The sequence below is a fragment of the Centruroides vittatus genome, unplaced genomic scaffold (assembly GCF_030686945.1).
Source record: "Centruroides vittatus isolate TY-2023 unplaced genomic scaffold, ASM3068694v2 contig_157, whole genome shotgun sequence".
NCBI lineage: Eukaryota > Metazoa > Arthropoda > Arachnida > Scorpiones > Buthidae > Centruroides > Centruroides vittatus.
The window spans coordinates 160501-178375 of NW_027120963.1; the positions used below are offsets into that span (position 1 = coordinate 160501).

The 17875-nt window shown below is 34.5% G+C and overlaps 2 protein-coding genes across 2 annotated transcripts in view; one reads left to right on the forward strand and one right to left on the reverse strand.

Annotated features, from left to right (window-relative positions):
• LOC136968785 (bifunctional 3'-5' exonuclease/ATP-dependent helicase WRN-like) overlaps nucleotides 1-17875 on the forward strand; it is a 122056-nt gene that overhangs the window by 76586 nt on the left and 27595 nt on the right. The window contains 3 exon segments of the mRNA XM_067262821.1: nucleotides 10198-10250; nucleotides 10329-10346; nucleotides 14379-14577. Coding sequence (XP_067118922.1) covers nucleotides 14392-14577 — 186 coding nt within the window. The 5' untranslated portion in view covers nucleotides 10198-10250; nucleotides 10329-10346; nucleotides 14379-14391.
• Nucleotides 5565-9799, reverse strand: LOC136968788 (macrophage migration inhibitory factor-like). The gene is made up of 3 exons (XM_067262823.1): nucleotides 9629-9799; nucleotides 7734-7906; nucleotides 5565-5814 (listed from the first exon to the last, which is right to left on the reverse strand). Exons 1-3 carry the CDS (start codon nucleotides 9734-9736, stop codon nucleotides 5739-5741), a joined length of 357 nt encoding a protein of 118 aa, XP_067118924.1. The 5' UTR covers nucleotides 9737-9799; the 3' UTR covers nucleotides 5565-5738.

Sequence of the window (17875 nt, forward strand, 5' to 3'; positions counted from 1 at the left end):
CCCTTGTATTTACAGTAGTACTATAATTATAAAGTTTTCTTATATAAAATCTTTTACAAAGATCTGTGTAACTAATATAGAGTTTTCTAAAATTAAATACGTACTTACTATTTTTTCGGATGTATTTCAAACATTTTACTGCAAATTTTGGTCCTATAAATATACACTTAAGGTTGTTCGAAAAGCATTGCGCTTTTTACAATACTAGAACGTTTTTGCAGTAGGGTGCCACACACAAAACTATTAGTCTGTTGCGCCCTCTATTACATAATACCACTGTTGGTCGATTTGCATTCCATTTGACAGATTTACTAAGTTACTATTATTGCTACGTTTTTTTATTTCTATGTGTTCTTTAAACTTACGTTTATATATATTTTTCTCGGAATGTAAAATTTTGGTGTTATTTTTTTCTATTTGGCAACTATTGTTTATTATGTGGTTAAACCAAGGGGAGGTGTTATGTTTCAACCTGATGCCAGCCATATGTTCATTGATCCGTGATTCCAATTTACGTCCAGTTTCACCTATGTAATATTGTGGGTGTTGACAATTGCAGCTGATTTTATAAACGACTCCTGTTTTTCCCATATATTATTATTATTATTTGGTTTTTTAACATTACAGATTTGTTGCGATATTTTGTTTGTTAATAAAGGGGCTAAAACAATATTGTCATTTTTTAGGGATTTAGAGCATTTTTCATAAATATGTTTAGATATATAAGGGAACGGTTTATGGTTGGTTTCCTTCTTGTTTTTTATATTAAACCTGTGTTTGTAATATTGTGTTTGCCAGATATTTAATAAGTGCTTGGGGTAGTTATTAAGTATATATTTATGATTTAACTTTTCGACCATAGTTTGGCGTTCGTTATGTTGACTCGTCCTAGTGTATATTTTCTTTAAGTCCATAATATATGTATTCTTTTTTATGGTACTAGGGGTGTAGGAATAATAATTGATTGTTTTGTTTACGTCCGATGGTTTTTTGTAAGTTTTAAAAGTGATAAGTTATAATAAAAAACCTTTGATTTCCTGTAGCACTGATGAGGGACCAGGACTCATAAAACTGGTCCGAAATGCATTTGATGAAGAACCAATAAAAAGTTTTAAGCCTGTTCAGCTGTAAGTTAGTCTACCGAATGTTTTCGGATTAAAGAGACAACCACCTATTAAATTAATACAAAATGTGTGTTGTTAATTAAGATGTTTGTTTCCCTTAATGAGTAACCATTTATCACTCGGTACTGTTTGTACCGAGTGATAAATAGATAGAACTTTGGTCCATCATATAATCCAACAATAAAACAAATATTTTCAGTTCCACATGTACAAATTATGACTTGATAACGATTTGTCAATGCAATACCAGTAGACAATAATCCCTTTCCTGCCTTTGGCAGCAAGGCTATTTTTCACTCGAAATACCGTAAGACATCACAAAACACATCGACAACCACCGGTACTAAGTACCTGCAGTTGTTCGATAAGAAAATTCCTATACATTTTGGCAAGAAGTCTGGTGACTAGCAAGACAATACACAAACCGACCACTCTATTTACCACGATGCATGCCACGGGTTGGCCAGAGCCAACAAAAAGACTAAAAGGGGTGGGACTACCCTTTATTGTCAGTTTTATCTTTCGACAGACAGACAGTGCCATGCATCTCTATGTTCTTGTCCAGAAGCATTAACAATATCTTGAATGAAAAAGATAAATGATATTACAAAAAGGGTGCCATTTAGATACCAACACTAAATCAAAAACAAGAAATATAGGAGAGTACAGGTATATATACACAAAAATTTGGAGAGTACTATAGATGTGGCAATGTAAACGTGTGCATTTACAAAGAAAAAATAAACATTCTTCTTTAGAAAAGGAGCACCGACCGACGGCATCTACAAATATTTGTGATCGTTTCCTTGCCATGCATCAAAAAGTATCCGGGCAGACCTCAAATTTGGAACAAAAGTGCACACTGCTTCCGCATGCCCACCATTTTTGCAATGTGGAAAATTTCACTTCTCACTTGTAGCTGTATTTTGCAAAACTAGTTACCCATCCCCTGCATTTATCCACTTGACCACTAGTGGGCCGGCCTACTGGAGGGATAACCCTCCAATGGGCCCACCAGTAGTCAAGCAGTTCGGCACCTTGCCCGAATGGGATGGCCACGTTGCGTTTTTCAGATTTTCTCCACGTCCGTAACGACCGAATAGGGGCCAGTTACCCTCTTAATGTCAGAAGGGCATTTAAGGGGTATTTTACTCCTACCCACAATGCAAACGGCCGGGCATTAAATATAAAATTTTAAGATTTAAAGAATTTAATTTCGTTATTAAAAGATGGAGCTTCATCATATACATACATACATACATTCCCTTCATTTCGACGCCATCTTTGATTTGCGCACGCTAACTCCACCGATCCGCTTACCTGCATTCAAAAATGCAGTTTTTTCTTATTTTTTTTTTAGCACAGTTGTATGTTGCACCAAGAGACGAAAATGATAAATCAACTGGCGCTTATTAAGCTAGCTTCGAAGGTTAAAACATAATTCTACATAAACCTTTGCTTCCTAAATAATTACAATTAAAAATGAAAGACAATATGATTCTTTTCGAGATATACGCGTCATTGTATCGAGTATTGTGAAGGCATTATCATAATTCATAGAGAAATAAGTATACTCACGTGTTCTTGTTCTTGTTCGTGGGTTTATGTTGGAAGGTATACTCACGTGTTCCAAACCACACCGAAGACTGCAGCGCCCTCTCACTTGTTCGTCTCGATCGGACGTACTAATAAATTTAAATTAAAATTAAAAATAAATTGTTTGGCATTCAGATAATTAAAATAAAATTAACTCCCATTCAACTATAATATAGTGAAAATAACGATCGGTCGAGTCGGGTTTAGTTACATTTGTTTATTATTTTTTTGCCATAGCTGCGATATTAATTTTGGCTCGGGTAGCGGCATAAAATTAGCGAAACTTTGACTTTTAAACGAATTTGTTCTCAGTAAAAAGTGACTTTTCACATAGAATAAAGGCTAAAATTTTCGTAAATTATTAAAGCTTTGTTGCGATTTTAAAAATAATTCGTTAAAACAGGAAAAATTTAAAGCCCAACCAACTGCCGAATCATCGGGCTATAAGCTCGAAGCTGCTATTAATTTTTTTTTTTTATTTCTAAAAATTACGTAATTCAAAGATAATTTTTAATACATATTTTACACAGCATTGTTATTATTATTTTGGAGGTTTTTTTTTATAACTCCGCCCCGTGGGCTCTAAGAGGGTCTCTTTTAGCAAGTGCATTATGGGTTTGGCCAGGCCCACATTAGGGAGGCGAAGGACAGAACTGAAGTACCCGGTCGGACCATTCCCCGAAAAATTTCTGTGGATTTATCGACCCGTCCGGATTCGAACCCGGGTCCCTCAGAGCAATCGGCTGTCATTTTGACCGTGCGGCCACAATATTTTGAAGGTTGCAGGACATAATATTAGCGAGGTTGAGGCCGAAGTTTTAAACGCGAAAACGTGTACGTCGGACGTTCGGCGCCGCTTACCTGTAAGCTTAGAAGTTTGATAATGGCGTTTGGAACGTCGAGCATGATTCCACTTTCCAAACGCCGTTGTCAAACTTCTAGGCTTACAGGAAAGCGGCGCCGAACGTCCGACGTACATCTTTTCGCGTTTAAAACTTCGGCCTCAACCTCGCTATTTATTAACTATTGTGAAGATTTCTGCTGTGTGAGATTTGTAGAGATGGGGAGAAGTTCAGTGTGTGTCTAATGAAATTTTGACAATCATTAGCCATTATACTGACTGAAGTTCCTTCGAGACATACATATATTACTTTTGATGCAATACAGAGTACAGCTGTAAGTTTTACAAGACAAATGAATTGTAACCATTTTATGAATTAGCCTAACATTTTCAGAAATTCATGACTGAATCCAGGTACTGTACATACAATGTTTTAACACACATTTTCTCAATCAGAAGTATATTCAAAAAGTCAAATTTCTTGATAGTAAACAAAGCAATATAGAGAGAAAATTAAGTGGCGGGAAGTTTAGATGACTTGTTAGAAAAACCAAGCAATTGTGACCAAGTACAGCTTCTGGGAGGATGCAGAAATTCTTGTTAAGCTAAGCAATTGAAAGCTTGTTGGAGGACATCAATAGAAGATGCACTGGCAGCCATTCCTCCCTCACATTACTCAAGATCTCTGCAAATTTCACTGCTGAAATGCACATGACAAACCTTTGTGATTGCAGATTCTATTTTACTTTGAGAAACACAGGTTAGAGGGTTCTTGTTATAGTTCCAGATATATTTGTTTAGTATGTGTTTCTATTTTTATCTTTTTTTCCACATTATTATTACTATTATGCAATAAGGACACTGATGAATCTGTTTATATTAATACATATTTTAAAATTACTTAATACTTTGTATAAGGACCGTCTGTGTATTAGTTTGTCTTGTTAGGTTCTCTTTACTGGGGATTATAGTGTATCAAACCAAATAAAAATGGAATTGAATTGTAGTTCCCGATGTAACTTTGTATATGTTCTGCTTACAAATTTTTACAGTAATATGCTTAAATGAAAAAACTAAATACAAATTATAGATATATTCTATAGGTATTTCTATGTTAAATAATAAGTTGTTAAAGAATAGTTAGTTTGAACTTCCCACAGTAACACAACTTCTAAAAATAATTCCACATCCTGTGCAATTTAATATATGAATGGACATTATTTACGTGGAAAAAAGAAAAAAGGAAGGAAACGTGCATTTCCTTCCAGATTCTCTTCATTCTCGAAGGAAATGCACATTTCCTTGATTTTTTTCGGAATTATAATTTCTCGTGATAATCATAAACCAAGAAATTGTTTATTCAATGCTCCATTTACAGTACTTAAATGGTCCTGGATCATTTAATTCTCTTTAGATGCATTGAACCAGGATCTTCAGATGAATGCAAATTCCATTATAGAGTCTCTGAAATTTTTTGTGATCGATATGATCCAGATATTCTGGAAGTTATTTGACACCATTATGTCTATTGTGGGATCAGGCCTGTAATACTGATGAAAACTATAAAACTTGCAGTGTTGAAACTTCAAGAAATCAAAATCAATTATCCTTTAGACATTAGCTAGAATGACATGAAATGTTTTTTATTAACAAATTCTATAAAATTTGAGCGATTTGTTAATTAATATGAGATTCCAAGTTATATATCTAGTCGCAATTTTGGCCTGTGTAGGCAAACAGTGAACCACGATGCCCCAACCCATACCTCTCTCGATACTTTATGGAATGTGACAAAGGAACTTACTTTAAACCCTGTCCAAAGTATATTGATACTGCATTATACCGCTGTAAGATAATGTGAAGTAAATTATTATGTTGATTGTTCGTCTTAGAATTAATATACAAGATTAAATTTGGCAAATTATGTAGAAGCTGATTAAGTTATCTGTACAGTAATACAGATAACCTAACAGTAAAATTATCATAGGATCGTATGCATCGGGTACATATACAAAATTGGAAAGATCTCTTTATTAAAACATTCAATTTAAACACGATTCTTTTACACCATAGATTTTGATTATAACATTTCATTCTTTTTCAAAATATACCTCGTAAGATATTCTACAAAACATGCTTTGAAAGTATTCCATAAAACTCCGACGGGAAAGTAGAAATCACAGGATGTCGTGGAATGTTTTCCCTACGTAACCCACGTTTGATTTGTCCACGTCCACAAAACTTATATACATCCTAGAAAAAGAAAAGATTAAATTTTAAAGTACTAATGATGGTTCTATGCAGACGAAACAACATTGTGTGTTGATATGAATTTTATCTAAAAAAAACAATTTTTCGTTGTGAATCATAATGGTGGAATGAAAAAATTATCCATGCTAATAGCTCAGAAATAACTGTCAGATTTATTTAAACAATGCTTCCTTTCATATATTGTTGAGCAAACCTGTCTCCATTAACAGCAATGTGTGTGTATTTGTTCAAATGCTGAGTTGTAAATGGAGGAAATCGTTTCCACAGTTAGTGTTTGACAGGCTATTACAATTTGTCTTTTGAAAATCTGTGACATCCAATACTGGCATTTCATATATGTAATCTTTCAAATATATAAGAAAGAAAAAATGGTCCATATGAGTAAGATCAGGGGATCTTGCAGGCCATTGCAGTGGACTGTGTGGGCCAATCCACTGTTCTCCAAAGCAGTCATTAATTATCATTTTTCTCCAGCAGTATGCAGTGGTGCACCATCATGTCAAAACCAAACATGCTGGTGTTGGTATCCAACTACCCATCAATTAGTTTGTAAGAAATACAGATTCCTCCTTCCAGTAAGAGTCTCTTAAAGTAAAATATGACCAATGAAGCGACCAATTGAAATTTCAAATTTGTTTTTCCCGAACGCATACGTGCAATGTGTTTCTCAAGCTCAGTGCGTGTTACGTGCTTATCAGTGATGTAAGTGTACTGGATGCCAACCTTGAAAGAAAGTGTTTGACAGGCCTTCGGGTCCTAACACCAGACATGATTTCCCACGTTGACTCAACAATTGAACAAATACACATGTTGCTGTTAATGAAAATAAGTTTAGCAGTATTTTAAAGAAATTACTCAAAATAAAGTGTTTATGTATTTTGATGTAAAACTGTAGTGTTTCAAACTACTTAAAATGTGATAGGTAAACACTTAAAAAGCAGCTTATCACTGCAGGGAAACTAAACTTAAACAACCCTTTATATTTTTGGGAGTACATAACTCACCCTCTATCTTTTTTAATTAAAAAAAATATGGAATGTACTAATTTTGACTTGCTCTACAATTTTACAATTGGAACTGTAGTTCCATCTGCAATAGGAGATACTTTTAGCCCCTCTTTTTTTTGGGGAGTAGGGGTATTCACTAATGCATAGCTCATGCTTGACAATGTACGAAAGCAAGCATTGTTTACGTGCATCAGATTCTGAGCTATTAATCTGGATCACTCTTTAAGAGACACCATGTATATAATAAACCTGGATTTAGGAGTGGTGTGTTTGAATGTCACAATATTAATCTAAAAATAAAACTGAAAATCTTGTTTGACAAGTTTGACGCAAAGAAAGCCAACAAATGACATTGCTGAAGATAACCATGGTATTTTTTAAATGATATTAATGAGAAACATACAATACATTTTGTGCTTAACAGAGGTTCTAGAAAATAAAAAACATACTGCAGTTTTGTCTATAGCTCACCAAAGTTATTGTCCACTTAAATGAGGTAAACATGCATCAACAGTTTTATTATTAAACCAAATGTATTGTCTACAGTAAGTAGTTGTACCTGTAAATACAGGTATTCGCTAAAAGAAATTTTACCGTATATAAATACCAATAAAATTTTATGTAACAAGATAAACATCTTTAACACGATCAATTAATAAAAGAGTACATACATACAATGTTGAGCATTCATTATCACATTAATAAGCTGAAGCTGGCTCAAGACAAGCCAAAAATATTTGGCCACCTACAGAATCAGTTTTTTACTTTGTTGCATTATTTTCTGTTAATAAACATTTATGCAATTTGACAAAACCAACTTTAATCTGTTGAGTTTTCAATTATATTTATATGTTTAATTAGAAAACTATACAAAATTTATAAAATGATGTTTACCTGTCTCCTGCTATGCCCAAATACTTTTCTACCAGTTGAAAGAGAACGGCAGAGTGCTTCTTATTCTCCTGCACTCCCAGTTGGCCGATGCTCATCACCGAGGCTATGGCGCAGGGATCGGAACCTCCGCCCCAAGAAATCATCTGGTCGGGTATCACTTGGACAACAATATACTAAATTGAAAAGCATTAAAAGGGAAGTAAAGTCTTTGCAAATTAACATTAGAAAGTTATTCATTAAAAAACATCAAGTAATTTAAATTAGATGTTTATTTGATTGTAAACAACAGAAAAGATATTATCATCATAATTTTGTATTCTGTGTGAATCCTATAGCTGCATGTTACTGTTCACGTTAACACAGATGTCATCAATACATCGACGTATTCAGCCATGGCCGGGATCTCCCCCTTTTATCAGCCTCATCTTGCTCTAGAACCCTGTTACGACCCTCCTACAAATACATCCTCTGGAAAACTGAAAGGTGGCAAGCTAGTCTCATGATCTCGATCTGCCCAATCATTAAATTGGATAGAAAATTAAACCTGTTGTGGCCAATATCTACAGCACGTGTTTCTAGTCTTACGCAGCGTATATTCCATTATCTAAGCTATTAATTCTTCCGAGACTGCATATTACTCAATAAAAACGTTTGAAGTTAATAAATTTGGCTGCATGATTAAAAGGTTTTTGAGTAAGTTTTTATCTAAGCAATGTCCACCAATCTAGACAATTATAAGTTTCTTGCAGATTCTACTAGAAATGAGATTAGACAAAGTTCTTCAGTAGCCTAACTCTGCACCTTTTATTCACTGACTGCAAGACCTCTGCAGTTACTTCATAAACATCTTACATAAACACTATAGAAATTAAACAACAGAATCAGTATATTTATAACATAAAAAGATGTAGTGTAAAGTTTTTAAGTCTCCTTGAAAATTGGTAAAGACTGAGAGGGATACCTTCTCGTGGTTGCCTTTTTTAAAAGAAGTTTTAAAAAGTTATTTTAACTTTTACCTTTTTTAAATATACAACCTTTTTACCTGGAAAATTCCATGTTGGCCACGTGGAATTTTCCAGATTTTATTTGCATTAGTAACACCTAAATATGGGTCAGTTTTCCATAAAAGACCTCTTGGGAGGCATCCCCTTAGAAGATCGCATTGCCTTATAGAATACAACCAAACAAATTAAATGTACTGTACCATAAAGCAAAAAAGATCGACTATGAAGATAATGGTACAATTTTCTGGTATTCTGATGGCATGCTGTTCATAGATTTTCTTGAAGATCAAAGAATAATACACAAGCTTTTATGAAAAAATTGCCTGCAGCTCTAGAAGTGAAACAACCTGGAAAATTCATCAGCGTGTCTTTTCCACCACAATGGCTATGTTCGGCAGATTCGACAATTGTAACCGAGCAAATCAATAGTCGTTACGTAGCAACCTGGATCTGCGTAATGACGAGCAACGCAACGTTGCTTGTCATTATGCAGATCCAGGTTGGAACAAAAAGCTTCATTCGTCGGTTTTGGGTAGCATAAACGAAAGATGCTACCGAATGTGACGTCAAAACACCAAACACGTTCCGATAGATCGCTACCGTAGAGGGCATTTGGCAGAAAAATACTCGACGGCTCTGGATCTGTCAAACGCAGCCAATAACACAGACTCACTCTGCTCGATCTACCGTGGCAGTATGCTCGAATGCCAATGGGCCCTAGTGTGAATGATACCGTTGGGACAGCGGCATTCATACCTGCAATCTTACCCGCCCCCCCGAAGGGGTATGGTTCAGTAGACATTACTTGATCGCACAGGGGATCTACAATTTGGGGGGGTTTCCGCCCCCTCAAGCAACCCTAGAATCTTACCACTACTCCGGTGTACTTACCGATAACGGTTTACCCAACGTTTTAGCCAAAGTGTCGGCCGCTACTTTAAGAAAGTCGGCGGGGATTTTGTCTTTAGGTAAATTAGTACTAATAACGAAAGTAGGCATGATCGACGTTAATTGATAAGTGCAACAGATACCTGACACACTTAAAAATGGCAATCGTTATCCCCCTGACGGAGTTTCGAAACCGAAACTACAAATAATTACTTTTCAAATATTATATTTGATTTTATAAGCGTAATAATTTATTTTATAAAATACTTTTAAATATATTAAATTAAATTTTATATATGCTTAAACCTTATTTCTTTCACAAGTCGAGGGAATTTCCCTATCTTATAAATATTTTTATGATAAATACAGTATAATGAATTTCGTTAATAGTTTATAATCAAATATATTTATATTAAAATTAAAATTGAATAAGAGTTATTAGTTTTTATTATTGTATATTTAGTTTGTATCGGTAAGTAAAAAAAAAAACAAAAGGGAAATTTCCCTACTAGCGCGAAGTTAAAACAAAATGGTAGACGATAAGCGGTGTATCTTGTCAGTCAATTTAAGAGAATATGTTGAAAATTTGTAATAGTTTTTGTATTTGACACGTAGTAATTTAGAATTTACGTTTTTGAAGTTTCGTATGTTTGGTTTTTTTTCCTCAATTTATAAAAATGCATTAGATTGACTACGAATAAATCTAGTTAAACAGCTTTAAGTAAGTTTCCTTTTACCTCCTTTTCTTCTATAATTTATACTAGATCTTGTACATAAAAATTTAAAAATACCTTTATTTTTTAAATAAAATACGATACAAGACGTACTAAACGACTACCGTCATTTCAACGCCATGTTTGATAGGAAGCGTTATTATTTATGATGTGCGCTGTCGATAATAGGTTGCAGCCGAAGTTTTCAACGCGAAACGTGTACGTCGGACGTTCATCGCCGCCTTCCGTAAGCCTAGAAGTTTGGAACGTGTAGCTAGGCTTGGAACTTCTAGGCTTACGGGAAAGCGGCGCTAAATGTCCGACATACACGTTTTCGCGTTAAAAACATCGGCCGCAACTCTCTAATATATTTGCCATTCGATTTGGATCTGTTACTTGTACTTCGTTAAATACACTCTACGTACAGTACATTTAACCCATTTAGGCAGAATTATTATCGGTAAAACATCTCGAAAGCATTACAGCTTCCAATTTCAAACATAGAATCGTAATGACGGTAGTTTACTCGTACTTTCCTAGTGAAAGCTTGTGTTATTAATAAGATTTTTTTGAAATTGCTAATTTTTTTATAATATCCAAGGATACAATAACAAAATGAAGCTATATTGGTATTTATTCTGTTTATAAAGTTGCTAGTTGAAGAAATCAAACACAAATAAAATTAGAGAGGTTGAGGCTGAAGTTTTAGATGCGAAAACGTGCATGTCGGATGTTTGGCGCCACTTTCCCGTAAGACTAGAAGTTTGACAATGGCATTTGGAATGTCAGTGGAATCGTGCTCAACATTTCAAATGCCGTAGTCAAACTTCTAGGCTTACGGGAAAGCGGCGCCGAATGTTCGACGTACACGTTTTTGCGTTTAAAACTTCGGCCTCAACCTCGCTACTATTAGACACATGGTACCAATTTTGCATATTGTAATGAAATAAAATCCATCAGCCATTTAGTAAAATTGATAACGTTACAAAAACATAACGACAAACGAAAACCTAACGCCAATTAAAAGGCACTCGCGTAGAGCTGGCAATGTACAGACGTAGGATAGAATATAGATTTTTTCATTGTAATTTTGTATTACGTCTTTAATTTAGATAAGATTTTACCCTCTAAGCACCTTAAATTTATCGAGCTTGTCGGCCAACAATAAAATGCTAATTTGTCGTCTAGATACGTTTTACAAATTTATTATCGTTATTTTTTATTGTACAAATTGTTTAACATTGTTTTTATTCTGCTGTGCCTCTTAACAAGTTATTATTTATTACATCTATTATTAGAAAATGTAGCCAATTCTAGATTTATAATAGAGATTATTGTTGTAGACAAATTTTTAGGAGTCAGTGTTACTGGTCTTTACAGAATTGAGTTAATTAATTACAGATGACATTAATTATAAAATCTAAACAGAAAATCTTGGTTTTTTTTCCTTTGTTTTTGTAAATAGTTGTGGAAGTTAATTTCATTTTTATAAATAAATATTGAAATGTTTACTGAATGAACAGAATGGATACCAATATAACTTTATTTTGTTATTGTATCCTTTTTCATTTCTGGCTATTTGTTTAAAAGTCGAAGTTGTCGATAAACCGCAGTTAGATGTAATTATCTACCATTTAAATTCTGGCGAGTGAATTGAAGGTAATTCATCATTTTCTTTCAGTTTTTTCATAATTATAATTTGTTTAAATTAATTAATTATAGAACTCAAATTAGTTTAATAACCATCTCCTCCATCTTCTCCTCCTTCATAATTGTGCTGCTTTCTGTTTGGTTTCTTGATTGGCTTTATATGCTTTTCCTATTGCCGACTCTCCCTCTTTTGTTCTAGACTTGGACCATCTACAGCTATTGAACTTTGTTTGTGGCAAGTAACAGCAATAGACATCCCTCTCTGTTATACTTTCATTAATCATCCAATCCCACATTATTTATATAGTGACAAGTAGGTGTCTCATCTGGGCTATAGATACAAAGAAAAGACTAAAGTAACTATACTCGAGATGAGCATTGAGCTTGGAAACATTTGAGTAATTTTTACCTTTTTTATGATAAAGCATATTTACTTATTATTAATTAAGACATTTTCAGAAGCATCTCTGTATATTAACGAATCTCTTATATATATTATATAAGAGATTCGTTAAACATATCTCTTATTTATATAACGAAAAACATGGTTACTTTTCGACATAATCATTGTGAAGATTGAGGCATTTGTTATATCTGCGGACGAGCTTTTCTATTCCCTTGTTGTAGAATGTCGCCGCCAATGACTTGAGATGGGCCTAACGTTTTTAAGATCGTCATTAGTCTGGAGCCTCTGCCCTCCTAGCCACTTTTCCTGCTCAGAAAAGAGGTGGAAGTCACTTGGTGCTAAATCGGGGCTATACTCTGGGTGTTTAAAGGTGGTCAAGACTTCCACCAGCTTAAAACTTTTCCTGAATTGAAAATGTGGCTAGCAGGGCAGAAGTTTGAGACTAATGACAATCTTCAAAACAATGTTGTTAAGGCCATCTCAGTTCACTGCAGCAACGTTCTATGACAAGAGGATGGAAAAGCTCATCCACAGATATGAGAAATGCCTTGATCTTCACAATGATTACGTCAAAAAGTAACCACGTTTGTACCTAACTTTTGCTAATAAATTCATTTTGTTATTTACACTTGTCTCTTTTTTTATGGACCATCGGAGCTTGAAAAAAAACAGCCTATATACTTTGAGCGTGGTGCATTTGTTTTATTTTTATTGGTAAAAGACTATCCACAATTTGTTTATTGTTGTTCTAATTATACCCTTCTGTCTTCTTTCATTCTTTTCTCTTATATAATCTTTTAATTCTAATAATTTTCTTATCATATTTAGATAACTATTTCAACGAATTAACATGTCTCGAGTTACTTTTTTAGGCGTTTTTCCTTGTTCAGTTTGAATATCTTGGAGTTTATCAGAAGCTTTGGTTGAGGTTTTAAGTGAGTTACAATTTCTTCACATTATTTTTATCAGTTCTTCATCTCCTAGTAGAGCATCCCGAACAACAAGGTTTAAGCTGTGGGCAAAACAAGGTAGATTCCCGATTTTTAATATGCTGCAAGCACCTTACACGTTGGCTGCATTATCAGTAGTCGATATGATTTTATCTTCTAGAGACTATTTTAAACAAACTTCTTTCAACAAATTTGCTATATTCTCTGATGTATAAGCAGTAGCCACTATCGGCATTTCAAGTACACACAGTGTAAATATATCATTAAAAATAAAATGGCACGTTACAGTTAAATATCACCGACTATCTACAGAAGTTCACATTTCGGAAGGTTATGGATACACGTTTCACTGTATTGATCATAACTCGAAATTTTTCTTTACGCCCTTTGTATAAGTTGGCTACAAGTATGTTGACGATATATTTTGGTGAGGGTAGTTCATATCGTGGTTCTAATTCGTGTATAAATTGCACAAATCCCTTATCTTTTACAATAGAATATGGTTGTGAATCACATGCAATGAATGTTGCCAATTTTTTATTTATATTAGTTGCCCTTTTGCTATTTATACGGAAAACATCTGGATTGTTGGTAAAATATTGACTGTTTTTCTTGTTGTGTCAATGGCCACTTCGATGATGAGTTTTCTAAATCTCAAGCTCTAGATATTGAAGCTGTTTGCCTTTCTCATCAATCCCAAATATTAGATTATTTTCTGACGGACATTCTACAATTAATTAAAGATAACAGAACTTCACAGCTAACGGTTAAACTTAGAAAGAATAGATGGTGTTTACTCAAAGGTAACAATATTAAACATTTTAAAAATTTATTTAATAATAAAAATAATAATTGGACTATCGATAGCGATGATATTGTTAAAACGTCGATAGTACCGATAGCGCTATCGATAGTATCTGACCACTAGTTCAAATTTTAAAATTAACGATGGCTAACAATAGTGCAATGTGTGATACTTATAAAAAGCTTTTAGTTAAAAGCTATTCTAATGATTTTAAAATTTTATTTTTCAGTTAGAAGTTAGAAATGTCAACCGCTGAAGACACCGTTATTTTGAAAACCATGTTAATGGACATCCGTCTTAAATCTCAAAATGCATTGTCTCTTTTAAAAGAAGAATGCGATTATTCAATGTATGATGATATTCACAAACAGCTAACGGTTGCAACTAACGCTATAGATAATTGCATAGATATGATTCAGAAAAATAAGGTAAGTTATTGTTTTCTGTGTTAAACGTATTCTCTTATTTCATTTTCATTTAAATCTCAAACTATTATAACATCTCTTCAGGCTTTTTTAAGGTCTTTCAAGTAATAAAAAACCTAAAAGGAGACAATTCCTTTGAGAAAAAAATGTAGCAGTTTAGAATTCATTATTTTTCATAAAAACATACCTTAACTTTATTGATAATTATATTATAGTCATTGACAACTTCAGGTACGCTCCCAGTTAGAATGGTGTAATTAATGAAAAATTTGCCATACAGCTGACAGCTATATAAAAGATTACAGTTGTCTGATTGCACGTCAGGTAGTGCTCCAAAGTGCTTTAAAATTGTTATCCCAGTATTTATAAAAATACTTGCAAAAGCTTGTTGTGTACAGAATTTTTAAGTGTACCTATTGTTTGGATGTGTTTGAAAAGTAGGCGTGCCTGTATAACAGAGCCAGCCTTTCTCACACTCCATTGTGTGAGAAAGGCTGCATCATTGGGTTGAAGGAAGCAGGATGGCAGTTTGTCACATTATTCACAATTCACAGTTAGATCAGAATGGCCCAGATGTCCATTTTGACTTAACTGTGAATTGTTGTTTGTTGGGATACATGAGGGCATACTTGCATGGGATGCAAGCTCTAATAGAATACCAGTAGAAATGATTGTCTGAGTTTGAGACAAGTATGAACTGTCTACCATCGAGAGATATGTGAAAGCCCTGCTACAGAACTTTATCACTTCGTGTACCATTGACAATGACTAGTAGAGACAAATTTGCATTCATGGCGACCAACCACTATGCATTCTGTCATTAGTACTCTAGCATTATCAGCTTTATTTGCAATACTGCCATGACATAGATGCATAAACTGCTACAGACTGGAAACTTATTGTCTTTAGCAGTGAAGCTGGTTCTCTTTGGGAACAGACACCCAAACGGAATCAGGATTGCCGATGAGTGCTTTCAATTCCACTTTTCCTATTGAGCAACACAATGCCCTCAGTGCTGACGTGCCACTCTGGAGAGTCATTGTATGGTGGTCAGTCATCCTAAATAGTAGTACAAGGGACATTGCTGACAGTGTTATGTTCAGGAAATCACGCACACATTGTTACATTCGCACTAATAAAGTTTAGTTTGATCCCAATGCTTCCTTCTCGGTGCATAAGAGTGTATTTATTTTATGTACGATCTCGATTTTGTGAATTAAAATTAATCACTTTTCACATAGTTACCAATTTTATAAATGAGTAATATATGTCAGTGGTTTCAAAACATGTTATGACTCCAAGTGGGTTACCAATTTTTTACTGGGTCGCATAAATTCTAAATTCTTTTAGTAATCGCTGTCACTCTGCTAGAAATATTTCAAAATGATTCCTAATAAAGAATTCAAACCAAATGCAACAAATTTTGTTTTAAGTGACAGTATCAATTGATTAATAACATTCTACTCACATAAAGTTTTATTTTTTATAACTTCACCAACAGTTTTCTTGTTGGTGAAGTTATTAATCTATTAATATATTATTATTATATATTTATCTTTATTTATTCCCGATACCGCCAGGGCATAATCAGGTTAAATACAGAGATATACAGAGATATATCGAAGCACAATTAAATACATACATAATAACAGAGAGATAACGTACAAACAGTATGACAATAGAGAAGAGGTATGAACAGATGGCGAGATGACCGATACGAATCAACCGATATGATACCTAGCTTGAGAGTAGAAAAACACGTACAGTAGTATAAAATAGACAATACTAATAGTAATAATAAAAATTACACAGATATATGTTGCAGCAGAATGAGTAATGCTATGTACAATAATGTGAATGAAGATAGTGCCTGATGACAGACATGACCAGCTTAATAAATGACGGAGCGTATGTGATATTTATGTATCAATTTTTTGAATGTTTTGTAACTGACACTATCCTTAAGAAGGACATGAAGATCACAAGGCCAATTAATACCCCTCTGGCTAAGAGCAAGGGCAAGCTCATGCCAATCATCCTCGGTCATTGGACACATGTATGTATAGTGCTCAACCCCATCACGGCAATTACAGATGATACAGATGTCTGTTGCAGATTTGCCAAACCTCTGCAAGTAGGCCCCAAATCTCCCGTGCCCAGTGAAGAATTGGGTGGTTTCAAAATCCGGCCTAACCCAGTGGTGAAAAAGATGGTCATGAATAGATGGAAAAAGTTCCTGGCAAGGCCATTGTAGCTATCCCATCTCTGCTGCCAAAGATCCAAGCTGTAGTTCCAATGTTGGAGCTTAAGAAAAGAGGCAGGTAACACTGAATACTTGAAAGGGCCATTGGTACTGGTTGTTGCAGCCCCCTTGGAAAGTAGTTCATTACCTAGGACACCTTGATGACTCCTCCCTTATTCTCATCATACAGTTCTGTTTGTATGGTGATTATTCCTGGAGGTAAAATAATTATTCTATGGACACTGAATATATATATATATATATATATATATTGGTGTACTGGAATAACAGATTTTATTTAAAGGTTAATTTCATATGTAGTTATTAAATATCTTCACTGTCAGAATACAGTTTTTTTTTTCTCCAAAGCAAAAGATGTTCATCTGATAAAAACATAATGACATACACTGCAAGTTTTCTAAGAGCCGCTCCAAACTACAGGAAGTGGAGCGTCCTCGGTACGCTCGGTCGCGCTCCAAAGCCTTGACTTCTTTCCCCAAGGCTACAAGCCATTTTTGCTAGGTAAGCTATGCGGGCACGAAGCAGCTGCAATCTACACAGTGTTTGTTTGCGTAAAAAGTTCTGCATCGTGGGAGATTAGCGACTAGTGTTGCCACCAGGCCAGTTTTCACCCGGACAAGCTGGTTTTTAAATTCATGGTTTGGGTTAATTATTAATTTGTCTGGTTTTCATTGAAATTGTGATGAAACAAAATAAATTTATAAAAATATTTGCAAGTATTTTGCAAATGTTAGGTTTGTTCCAACACAAGTCCCTAACTGGTTTAAAACTGGCATGTGCTTTGTTCAGTTCTTGACTGTAAAATGACATTGGCATGTTCCCTGCTTTCTCTTGCTAGCATGACTGCTCGGTCTGTTGAATTTTGTCAACAGCAAGTGTGTGCTCATCACTGCGCTAGAAAAGGGATAACCGTGCGGGTGCGAAGAAAGGGGTGGGGCCTTTGACGCCATCAAGTGTGCTAGCGTACATTTGCTAGTGTTTTGCTCTTGCAAAGCTGTAGTTTGCGGCGGATCTAATATCTACACGACCAACAAAATC